This window comes from Grammomys surdaster, unplaced genomic scaffold (genome assembly GCF_004785775.1).
Source record: "Grammomys surdaster isolate TR1022 unplaced genomic scaffold, NIH_TR_1.0 126278, whole genome shotgun sequence".
Classification (NCBI taxonomy): Eukaryota; Metazoa; Chordata; class Mammalia; order Rodentia; family Muridae; genus Grammomys; species Grammomys surdaster.
Window position 1 is genome coordinate 5,041,897 of NW_021621078.1, and position 12,511 is coordinate 5,054,407.

At 51.5% G+C, this 12,511-nt stretch overlaps 1 protein-coding gene across 7 annotated transcripts in view; it reads right to left on the reverse strand.

The window, feature by feature from the left end:
• Positions 1-5,753: 5,753 nt before the first annotated feature.
• Positions 5,754-12,511, reverse strand: part of Myo18a (myosin XVIIIA) — a 100,566-nt gene continuing 93,808 nt past the window's right edge. For 4 of the 7 annotated variants that reach the window (XM_028759286.1, XM_028759285.1, XM_028759289.1 and 1 more), the window contains one exon: positions 6,889-7,033. In XM_028759286.1, the coding sequence (XP_028615119.1) occupies positions 6,889-7,033 (145 nt within the window). Of the gene's footprint in view, positions 7,034-12,511 lie in introns of all 7 variants that reach the window. The other 3 variants (XM_028759291.1, XM_028759290.1, XM_028759292.1) reach the window with 1 other exon arrangement.

A 12,511-nucleotide genomic window follows, 5' to 3' on the forward strand; every position in this document is an offset into this window, starting at 1 on the left:
TCTCAGGCCTGCCAGCAGATGCCTGCTGCTTTAAGGGCAGCATTCCCTAAGCAAGGGACCAAGCAGTGTCTAAGCAGCTTTGCCACATGGCTTACCCAACCCCTCCTACCCTACTCAGCAGACATCTATACAGGGGAGGCTAGGAAAAAACTATTCTAGTCAGCCACATAGGTCAGTGTAGGACCCTCTTTGGTGTTAAGTGTCCACGTGTGTATTGACTTTCAAAATCACATACATATTCCATGCTAACAGTTACAAATGCCTTACTTATACGCACACACATGAGAGAGAGAGAGAGAGAGAGAGAGAGAGAGAGAGAGAGAGAGAGAGGCAGAGATAGACAGACACACAGAGAGTAAGAGGGGTGTGTGTGTTTGGCTATGCTGCATACTGGCCCCAGTACCTGGGATTATAGGTGCTTACTACTCTTCCAGCTCCCTCCCACAGGCACTGCTTGCGGGGAACAGAACCCAGAACCCAAGGTCTTACACACACACTCATATCTCCTGACTCCCCGTTTATTAACTAACCTCCATTCTCATGTGTACTTTCCTTTTTTCATGATATAGCTTTAGCTGGCCTGGAACTCTCTATATAGACCAGGCTAGCTAGAGCTCACAAAGATCCATCCACCCATCTCCTGAGGGTTGGGATTTAAAGGCATCCCCTACCACAGCTAGTTGTCATGTGTAGTATAAAACCATCTCTCTGTCTCCCTCCCACTTCCTTTTCCTTCTTCCATTCTGGGGATAGAACTCAGGTGTTACACAGGCTGTGCCACGGAGCTACATCCTCAGCCACAACCTGCCTCACTGTCCTGTTGGCTTACTTCAGCAGGTCCTTGTGAGCAGAGGTCCATTTCTTACCATGAACACCTGCTTGGTGGTTAAGTACACCTGTATCAGGAAGAGATAGATACCCATGAGAGCCAGGTTCACGGTGGCACCTCACAGGACCTGTCCTTCTGACACAAAATCTTTCAGAGAGTACCACCTACCAAGGTTGCTTTCCATGATATAGTAGTCCCTGGGGCTAGACTCTGCCCCAGGATACCAATCTGCAAATGATGCCAGGCCTCAGGGTTGAAACCAGACACTGGACCTGTTTCATCACATATGATTTTATATGTCTGGCTGCAGCCGTTGACCTGTCTTTTAAAGACTTACTGTTTCAAAAGCTGCTGGCTACATCTCCCACTCAGAAGCATCTTTTTTTCTTTTTTTAACTCCCTTTTAAAAATTTTATTCCCCACGTTGAAATCCCCTAAGCGCCCTCTCTTCCCCAAATGCATTTGCTTTTTTCCCTAGTCAGATGGTAAATCTGGCACAAAACATATAAAAATTTATTAAAATGTGGAAACTCTTTGACTCTTAAGTCACCTCAAATATAATTTGCCTGAACGGTGTCAAAACTTAATATCCTTTAAAACATTTTTTGATAAAACTGTCATAGCTGACTTTTGATATCAAAAGCAAATTCTATCTGCACATATAAGTATTCTGCTGGGAGATTTGTGTCACCAACTTCAATCACAAAGCACACAGCGTCTCTGGAATCTCCCTTATGGATATGACCCATCAGAGGAGCATATACTGCAGAAAACCCAATTTCTCTGTAAAATTCCTCCTAAACAGATCTAGCATCCTTGTTAGCTCCAAGATGGCTATTGCTTTGGATCGCTTCCTCTTCCCCGATCGAATCGCAAAGGTCTGGATTGTTCTGTCTTACCATCGCAAAATTAGATGAAGTGAATATTGCTTAAAATATGCATTCTGAGCCATGCAGAACTGTTCTTCATATTGTTGCCACAGTGGGAGCGCAGCACAAATGTGATAACGTATTGGGGGGAGGTGTCCTGAAATTCTAAAGAGCAACATGGATGTGAACTAGGCACATCATCCTGAAATTGCCGAAAGCGTTTTCTTCCTCAGGTCAGGTCTGGTGAAGACTAAGCACATAAAGGCTTGAGGAGGCCATGACAGTGGTCCCTCCCCTTCTTGCTGCTTCTCACATTCTGACAAGCCTGGAATAGTCCCAGGTGCTCAGCCAGCTGCTGGATCCAAGCAGAGGAGCTTGCTGACATCACTTGAACCTCAGTTACCTTAGAGGACAATGACACTTAACAGAAGTGTGAAGGATTACGTCAGCCAAGGCATCAGGGCTGGAGACTCCAGAAACTCAGTGCCCAGGAGCAGTTGTTGCCTCTTCACCAAACAGGCAATAATCTTGGAAGCACCACCCACCTGGTCCATCCTTGCCTCAGCTCCCCCTAAGATTTATAAGAAGCTTTAGAGGGGTAGGAACCTGCTCCCTTGGACTTTCTGATGCTGAAATCATTAAAAGGGCAATGCTGAGCATGATGGTAAGACTGCACTCCAGACCACTCTTGCAATCTGAATGGGGACGAGACAGAATCAAAGCACTTGGGAGGCAGAGGCAGCTGTGGGCCTCTGTGAGTTTGAGGCCAGCCTGGTCTGCATTATGAGTTCCATGACAGCCAGGGCTATATATTTAGTGAGACCCCCCCCTCACAGACAGACAGACAGACAGACAGACACACACACACGGCGGGGGGCAATGTCATACACATGGCCTTGTCAACTGCTTAAGACAGAGCTAACACAGCCTCTTTTAAAAGATGTAGCTTAGGCTGGATGGTGGTAGCATTGGCTCAGGTCTTTAATCTTAGCACTTGGGAGGCAGAGGCAGGTGGATCTCTGGGAGTTTGAGTCTATCCTGGTATACCGAGTTTCAGGACATCCAGAATGGTTACAAACAGAAACCCTGTATATATGTGTGTGGGGTGGGTAGGGGGGTGGGTGAGTGGCTTCTGGGAGCAATATGGGCAGAATCTCCAGGTGTGGGATGGAGCCAGAAGCTACTGACTGAGCTAGGAAACCAGGGCTGTGAGCTTGCAAATAAGATCAGAATAAATGGTAATGATTTCTCAGTTTCCTAGAGAAGGACAGGCCACCCATCGGAGTCAGGAAGAGAGGACAAAAGAAAATGAAAGAGTGGCTGAAAGTCAGAGGCTGCTGGACCGAAGCCAAGCCCAACCAGACCGTGAGCTTCCTCAGCACCTGAGTCTTCCAACTCCATGGGTGCCACCCAAGGATGCCTTGGTGGCAGCAATGAACTCTGAACTTAGGAACCAAAAGTTCTTGCCAGCAACACTGCCTTACTTTACAAAGGTGGAAACAGAGGCCAGAAGAGTCAGCCCCTTCTCCCAGGTTGTGGTGTCAGTAGTCCGTTTGCTTTTGCTGTTTTTCCCAGTGGGCCCAGATTCCAACTAGGGCAAAGGGAAGGCAACTACCCTAAAGGCAGAATGCAGTCCAGGCTCGCCCCTCGGCTGGAAGGTTTGGAGAAGATATAGCCCAGGGGAAGATGAAAGCAGTTGAGGTAGCTCTGAGTAGCGGGCGGGGACAAATTAGCATAGTTGGGTCTGACTTGTGATGCCATAGAAGAGGCAATGAAGTGTTCCAAGTTCCCGGCTCCGAGGAAATGAAAGAGGAACAGAAGGGATTAAGGTTAGATTTAAGACAGTACTTTCTCCCAGGGACGATAATGTGGCCCTCTATTCAGTGACTGAGGCTGGCTGTGAACTCATCCCCTGTCCCTCCCACTCCTGAGGCCATTGGGAATCCATCTTCTCTTCCCACACAGCCTGCTTGGAGGGCGGGAAGCAAATGAGGTGGCTGACTTTAAAAAGTCCTCACTTCAGGTAGGCACTCCTTTTCCTAGATGGGCCTCCTGGGCTCTTTGCTGAAAGTGAGGACTGTAGCATTCAGGCTCTGGGGCCCTGGGGGGAGAACAGCAGTCATGGCGTCTCTTGCAACACGCTCCCTGCCAAATTGATTCAAATTGGCTTGGATATGAACATATGATTAAAGGAGCGGCGCGATTCATTTATCAGGAGAGATTAAAGAGCGGCATCTGCGCAGCCTAGCTGGGGGACAATTAAGGAGCAAATCGCTAAGTGTCTGTGCCACCAGGCACAGGGGCGGGGGATGAGGGAAGGACAACTGGGATAATCTGCCAAGAGGACTTAGGACAAAGGGAGCAGTTTGGGGTCACTGCCTGCTGCTGATGTGTCCGGGCACTACAGGGAGTCCCCTAGGGCTTTGGTCCCTTGCCTTTTATTCTGGAGTCAGAGCATTCCTGCAGGCTGGAAATTAGCGTGGAGGATTGAATGGGGACGCAGGGTGAGATGGGCGATGGGCACAGGGCACAAGGCACAGGGCCAGCGGCTTTGTTTTGTGGAATCACAAGCATCTTAGGAATAAGAGGTACTGTATTTAGGAGCTTGCAGAGTTCTCCAGGTGTGACCCCAAGTGAAGACATGATTTGGTGGCCCTATGGGTCTCTGGAGTGGGAACCAAGGGAAGGAAGCACTGCCCTCATAACCTGGAGCCTAGCGGAGGGTTCTGTGGGAACTGAGAGAAGCACTGGTCAATGAGGGCTGTGAACTTGGACTTTCCCAGACAGCGTGTGGCATGAGCATTGTTTATCTGGCTCTGTCTCAGGACCATTGTGTAAGTTCTTTCTTTCCCACGCATGTCCTAGCACCAACTACCTGTGGATTCATTCTCCTTAAAGCCCTTAGCCCCAAATACTGTTTTGAGGACCCTTCACAGTTTCGCTCCCCACAAAGGCATTCATTCATTCACTTTCTGTAGCTCGGAAGCACCTTCTCTGCCCTTCTGCAGTGGCCCTTGCTCCCATCCCTGGAGGCAGGCACTGAGATTTCTCCTCTCAGGTCGGAAGCTGATACTTACCAGCAGGTGAGGCATATGCTCTGAGTGTTCAATTCCACACTGGGATATCCCCAATCGGAAAGGACTCCGCTCTCAGCACCAGGACCATGCCCAGGCTAATGAGGACAGCTGTCTCAAAATGCTGAGCAGATTGAGGGACACAAGTTCCCTGACTTGAGAAAACAGTCTCACCCCAGATCAGGTATGTTAGTTTACACTTGTAATCTGGGGATTAGGGAGGCTGAGGCAGGAGAAGTGTGAATTGGAGGTCCACCTGGGCTACACAGTGAGACTCTGTTTCATTGTCTTTTCTCTTTGTTGGAGGGCAGGCATCTTTGTTCTAGAAGGACCCATTTCATAGTTGTTTTGGTGGTGACTTTTCCCTCTCTTGACTTTCCTGGTGGCAGTCGTCACCAGAGCCTTTCCCACCCACTTCCTCAGACCACTTAACGCCTGTGGGAAATATATCTAGCCATGGGTAACGTGCAGAGGAGGAGGACGAGGGTAGGGAAGGTCTTTGGTTTCTTCCTCATCTGCATGAGCTACCCTATAACTTTTGCAAGGCCACAAAGCCTGGCCAAAGTGTAGCTCAGCCATGCAGGCTGACTGAGCAGGATTTGAGGCAGTGTTCCCAGCTGACTCAAGTTTTCTGTGACCAAAGAGGGCTGAGGAACAGAGAACATGCTGCCAAGTTTTGATCAGAAAGTCACCTTTGGAGTGACTAAACTTTTGAGAAAGGGCTGGGGACAAAGCATTAGCAAGCTGCCAACCCTACTTGCCTCAACACAAATGTGGGGGCTCTGTCCTCCTGAACCAATCTCCGCACCCACTCTCAAGTGACCTGCCAAGGCTCTGGGAGTGGCATTGGCCTGGCTTGAGAATAGGCCACACAGACCAAGGTGGTCCTTCCATGTCCCCATCAGAATCCCACTTCTGCCCCTGCCCCGGGACCACCCTGGATTTCCTCTGGGCCTTCAAGGAGAGGCAGGGAAACATGTGGCCAGGAGGGAAGGGGCCTTTTATTTCCTTACATCAATCAGGTCCACAGGGAGAGCACAGCCCGATGAGTACAAAGCAACTGCAGAAGGGAAGGGCGATGGCAAATGGGTCCAGCACCAGGTACTGCCTTTGGGCCCCCAAATCCGGTGGAACGGTCAGGATGACCTTTATGGTAAATGACTGAGATATCCAGACCACTTGTTGCTGTATCTGGGATAAGTGTGTGGGAACAGGGTTATGGGCAGGAGAAAGATGACAGAGGGTTAGGACTCTAGTCTGATAAACAGACCAAAACATCTACCTTCCACTGTGCCCACCACAAGCCTTCAGTGCCTAATGAGTGGCCGGCTATAATACGGTCAGAGGAAGGCAGTGCTGGAAACCATGGGTGGGTGCAGGTGGAAGAGATCAGCTCTTAAATAATTGCTCATTGCACTTAATACTCCAACAAGGCTTGCTCGGTCCAAGCCAGAAGCACCCAGCTGCCATTCTCCCCACCCTGCAGTCTCCTAAGAACCAGGGCCCCAGCTCGGCTCACCAGTGTCTCCTGGCAGGAGGCTGCATGAGAAAGGGCCTCTGAAGAAGTGAAGATGGAGAGGAGATTCCCAAGGCATCCCACAGGGCCCAGCTGCAGCAGCCCCTCCCACTCTCAGGGATCCAGCTGCATGGAGGTTTGGGTATTTAAATTAAACAGTAAAAAGACAGCAGGCACTGAGAAGAGAAAGCCCTCACCCCAGCAGAGGGGAGGCATTGCTGCTCCCTCCTGACTCTTTCCCGTGGGCCCATCAACTTCAAGCCGTCCAGCAGGTAACCTATCCACCATCCCTGAGCAGGAGGCTGAGATGGAGGTCCACTACCGGCTCCATGGAGTGCCAGGACACTTGACATATCCATAGCGGCCCAGGGAGGGAGCTAAGAGCATGGCATTCTGAGGCAAGAGTAGAAGCTCTCTTTGCAGAGACTCTGCTTCTCCCACCTCTTCCATGTGGAGCTATCAGACACCCACAGCCTGGAGAGTCCCCCTGGCAGAAAGCCGAGGTGTTTTCCATGAAGATCGTCAGTCAAATGGGGGCAGTGGTACCCCTCTATTTCCTGGGAGAGGCTGTGGGGTGGGAGGGCCATGAGCCATCCCAGGCTATGCATTGGTCTCTGTCAGCTTGGCCTCTGTGTCGCTGTCACTCAGATAGTTGTGGGAGAACCGGGGTCTGGAGATGCTGTCCACAGGATCGTGCTCATCATCTGATAGGTCAGGGGCGAGGGACTTCCAGTGGCTGGTTGGGCTGCAGGGAGAGAGGAACAGGGTCAGGGCTAAAGAACACCTCTACTCTGTGCCACCAAGCTCTCTTCAAAACCCAAACGTTCCCAGGTCAAAAGGAGCACACAGTTTGCAGTTGGTAAGCTTTTCAGACTATCATGACAGGAGGGCTGGTGACAACAAGGGCCAGGCTTCCATGAGGCTAAGAAACACGTTCCTGGCTCCTTCCCCTGAGAGGCTTGGACCGAGTCATGAGGGAGGAACCCTGGAACTCAGAGTTTTCAGCTCCCTTGCTCCGATGCAAGCCGTCCACAGACAACACGGATGAAGTTTCAAGGCAGGTGACTACTTGACTACAACCTGTCCAAGGAGGAAACTCTCAGGCAGATTACTCCTGGCAGGATCCTAGGTCTAAACTATTTTCCCTAATCAAGGGCTTCCCTGGGCCTGGAAGACTTCTGTCCTTGACCATGGCATCCTCTACTGGAAAAGGTATGGAGGCTTGCAAGACCTGAGGATGGGCCGGCCAATGGAAAAGGCCCTTAACAACCTCTTGAAGTCTTCCTCAGGCCCCTGGCTCTGGAAGGCTGTCCCTCCAAAGACAGGAAGAAGCATTATCCCTTGGAAGGAGTAGGATTGTGACATCCAACAGAGTAGACAAGACTCGTTTTGAGCTTCTGAGACGCCTCCTGTCCCCACTGTCGCCGAGCACATGCAGTACAGTCTAATGTCACTGGAGAATACACAGCCCAACACAGCTTCACTGCTACTGGTGCCATGGCCCCAGCTTTGTCCCTGGAGCACCTGTGCTCCAAGAGACAAGGGATACAAGTCTTGGTGACCTTCTACTTGGACGAGGAGAGTGTCTACAATCGCTAGTCTACTATATTCTGAACTAGAAACCCAAGGGCGGTCCTTTATTTACTGATTGGTTTACTGAGGAAGCAGACAGCATTTTAGGCTTCCCTGGAGATAGCATAGAGGAGCAGAAGTAAAGGTTCCACTAAGAGTCCTCCTGTAGGAGGCACTGCCTGAGCCTCCTGGATGATCCTTTTGGGGTCACGTATCAAATATCCTGTATATCAGATATTTACATTATGATTTTTAATAGTAGAACATTACAGTTATGAAGCAGCAATGAAATAATTTTATGTTTGGGGTCACCACAAAGAGAAACTGTATTAAAGGTTTGTAGCATTAGGAAGGCTGAGAGCCACTACCTTGGACTCACTGTTCTGTCTTATTCTTCCCAGTAATATAAGGGGAGAAAGCTATCTCTAAGGGAAGAAGCACCCTGACCAAGGTCACGGCCAAGACCTGAACCTGAATTGGACATCAGCCTTAGAGTACAAAACAAGACCAAACTTAACTTCTCCAGTTGGCTGGAGGAGTAACTGGGGTATGTAAAGACAGGTCTCTGTGTCCCTGGCAGAAGGGAAGAGCCTGGGAAGATATATGTTCAATTATGCAAAATGGCTCAGCAATGGGGCAGTCTGGTTAATAGTTATCGTATTTCTCATGAATGAATTACCATTTTTAAAGGAATCAGAATAGCACAAAACACACTTAATACAAACTGGACTGAACATAAATGAGTCTTATTCTGATGGGCCAGAAGCACTTAAGGCCTCACGGCATCTCCAGGACAAAATTATAAAGCTCAGCACTAACTGTTGCAACGGAGAAAAAAACAGAGGTCACTGCAGCCTTGGGGTTGCTTGGATCCTGAATTAGTGGGAGCCACTTGTTTTCTTTTCTTAACACGGAATTTCTGTACACCCTGTGCTAAAGGTTTGCTTTCCAGCTAAGGAACGCCTGGCTTTGAGGAAAGGCAGTGGGGTTATTCTGTGAGCAGAGTGCATGAGCAGATGTCAGGGCTGGGGTCCGGGTATAAATGAGGCGCAGCCCTGGGTGGCCGGTTGCTTCCATCCTTCATCTCTTTTCACAGGTGGGTCTCCAGACTCCATTCCCACATCCCAGACACCCAGATAAACAGTGGTCAGGTTGCTCTAAAGACACCTCAAAGAAGCAGAGCCAACCAAGCACGGAACAACTCTGTCCTTTGCTCTTCCCTGGGCTGAGGACTCCCAAGATGCCTTGCAATCTTTCTTGAGCTCTCTCTGGCCAGTCTCTGTATCTGCCTTTACTGCCACCACCATCGGTAGGCCAACAGCAGGCACCTCCTTGTCCCCAGAGCAAGAGTCTGGACTGGCAACTGGAACATTTTAACTAACTTGTTTAAAAAGTTCTCCTTCCCCACAAGCCGGTGTCTCCTGCTCGGTGCTGTCACAAACAATTTGATACACAAGCTAATTCCTGCTGGGAAAGCACAGGGTGACAACACTGTACTCTGCCTTAACCCTAGGCGAGGGGGTGGGGCTCTGCCCCCACCTTCTGCTTTTGCATGGCATCCCTTGCTGCCCACCCCATCCCCCACTTCATGGTAGTTGGCCAGGTTCTAGTTGGAGACCACTCTACCATCACCCGGGTTTCAGGACCAGTTGGCTCTTTCCATAGACAAAAGCAACTGAGCTGTGGGTGAGAGGGGGCTGCAGAAACAGGGCTTTCTGTCTTAGCCACTCTGAAATAGGACTGGGTGCTAGAAGGATTCAGGTATGCAGTCTACTAGTCACCAGTCACCAGTCAGCAGTCTGGGATTGCCCAGCAAGGCAATTGCTTCCTTCTGGGAAGAGGTACAGAGGGGCCTGGCCTTCTTTGTGTCTAGACCTCCCCTTCCACCCACCAACTGACTTCTCCACCTGGGGTGCAGGGCCTTTAGCAAGGCTGAGCCTTAAGGAAGCTAAAATCATTGACCAAGTATTTTGACTCCTATCTTTCCTCCCGAGGGAACTAACAAAGGCCACAGACACTCCCTGCTCCCCCTTGAGTACCCTGAAACCGCAGGGGTGGAGAAGCGACAGAGCTGAAACCAAGGAGTGGCCTAGCTTGGCCCGAGCTGCCCTAAGCCAGCTCTGGATCCAAGCTCCATCTCCATACTCCCAGTTCTCAGTCACTTCCCCCCTCTCCCTCCCATTTCCAAAGGGACAAAGGCAACTTCCTCTTTTACCAGATACCCCAAGGCACAAGCATGCAACAGGTGTGTTAGTTCACACGTCTGGGAAACAAATGTGGTACCCCAGGTGGTTACAGTATGGGGTTGTGCCTCCTGGGAAGCAGCAAGCATGCCCAATGCTGAAAATGCTTCCCACCACCTCACAACTGGGGCGATTCAAAATGTCACCGCCCACCAGGGAAACAGGCAACAATGGGATTCCGGTGATTCAGGCTCTGCCTCTCTCTGTTGAAGGTGTGGGCACAAGGGCCTGACTGCTAGTCTTGTCCCCACTGTGAGAAGAGCCGGGGGAGGCAGGAGAGCAGGGAGGGGGCTGTCACTCAGCAACTGCTAATTTCTATTCATTAGAACTTTACAAGATAAGCAGAGTTGAGGTGACGCCCACGTGCGGGCTGAGTGTGGGTGGGAGGGCTAGGGAGGCGGCAGGTATCTCCTGGGTCTACTGTAGGGTGTGGCACTGGGTAGGCTGCAGCTCCAGATCCATGGTAAGGAGGGAGGTAGTGAAGGAGGGAACAGAGACAGCAAAGGGCCTCGTTAGAGTTCACAGTCACATCAACTCGGGTTCTTTTCTGGGTCCATTCTGTTGCATGAAAGCTCTGACGTGGGTGTCGGTGACACCTACACGGCACCTACACGCTCTAAATGGAGGCAGTTAACGGTGTAAAACAGACCCCCATTAGCTCCTGGTAACCTTACTTCCCGGCTGTATATCTTCATCTCTTTGAACCCTAACTTTTATGACACAGAGCTGATCAGATCTTTGTTATGAAGTTATAGGAAGGATTAGTTTCAAACACATCGCACAGGAGGATCAGGGTGAGGCTGGAGCTCCAACATCAGCAAATTCAGCTGACTGGGCTCAGAGCACAGCACCCAGGAGGCTCTCTGAGGCCCAAGAGGTTGGAGGGGAGCCTGAGGTGGCGGTTGGAGGAGCAGGGAATGTTAGTTCACAAAGGGTGGGACACACCATGCTGCACTCCACCAGGGCACACGGCACCTACTGCACTAGTCACTCTCTGGTCGGTACAGGTACCGCATCATCAGACTGTCGACCTCTTTCTTTCGCTGCTTCTCTTCCTTCTTTGACCGTCTTGGAGTTTGCCCCACTTCCTCCATGTCTGCTGTTGGGCCCTTTTTCACACTGGAGCGGCTATGGCCTGAGACCGTGGAGCCACTGGATGAGGATGAGGAGTCAGATTCAGTCTCTGCTTTCTTTCTTCTTGATTTGGATTTCTTCTTGCTCTTCCGAGAGCGTCCTTTCCTCCGCCGCGTGTGCTCTGAGGAAGCTTCCGAGCTAGAGCTGGAGGAGCTGGAGCTGGAGCTGGGGCTGGGGTTGCTCCGTTTACTCCTATGCTTGCTCCGGCTTTTTCGGCCACTGCGTAAAGAGACATCTGCGGCAGAGGCAGAACGGCGGATGCTGGTGCCCCTATCTGGGTGCTTCAGCTGTGCACTCCGGGCACTCTGGATGCTCTTCCGGTCATCATCCTCAGAGTCAGGCTCCAGGCTGCTCCGCTGGAACGGCACGGGTTTGTAGCTCAAGACCTCGTTAATGGCAGCCTCCAGGTCTGGATCCAGGTAGGAGTGTCGGCTGACAGGTCGGACACTGGAGCCCTCAGTGATGGAGGCTGAGGCTGAGGAAGAGCTCCGTGGCTGGGGTGGCACAGACAGGCTCCGGGCCAGTGATGGATGGCTGAACTGTGAGTGTGCCTCACTGAGGGCCACACTGGCGCCATCATCCCACTCATCCAGGCAGCTCTGGCCGAGAGATAGCCTGGAGTCGGGACTCTCCCGACCCAGGCCTGAGGCCCGGTTCCAGGAAGGACTTACAGTGCTTGACAAGCTGTCGAGCCTGGATGTGCTACGGCGGGAGCTGGGTGAGCCTGACAGTGAGAAGCTCAGCGAGGAGCAAGCCCTATCCTCGCCAGAGCCACGCGTGGCTGAGGAGGCCCGGCTGACCGGAGCAGAGACTGTCGAGGATCGGTCAAAGTCTGAGCCCCAGCGCTTCTCCAGACCCCGGCCAGTGCGGCTCCCAGCCCCTGAGAAGATGGAGCTGCAATCATCCAGCTCTTCGCACCTCCTGTCCTGGGCCTGGTCAGGTTCCTTCCTGGGGCCCACACGGGCCTTCCTGGGTGGCCTTTCAGGGGAGGTACCACGCTCACTCAGGGTGGTGAGGAGCGAGTCCTGGTCTCCAGTGCCCCCGATGGAGTCTTTCAGGGTGAGCCTCTTGCGGTAGCTGAGGGAGCTGAGTACAGAGGAGGGTCTCTCCTCTGGTCCCTTGCCCTCTTTAGGGAGGCTGTTGAGAGCCGTCCTAAGTGGGAAGGGAGGCCAGGAGAAGAGACCCAGAGCGAATGAATGACAGGAGAAAGGGGAAGAGAGAAGAGAAGGAGGAAGGAGGAGGAGGAGGAGGAGGAGGAGGAGGAGGAGGAGGAG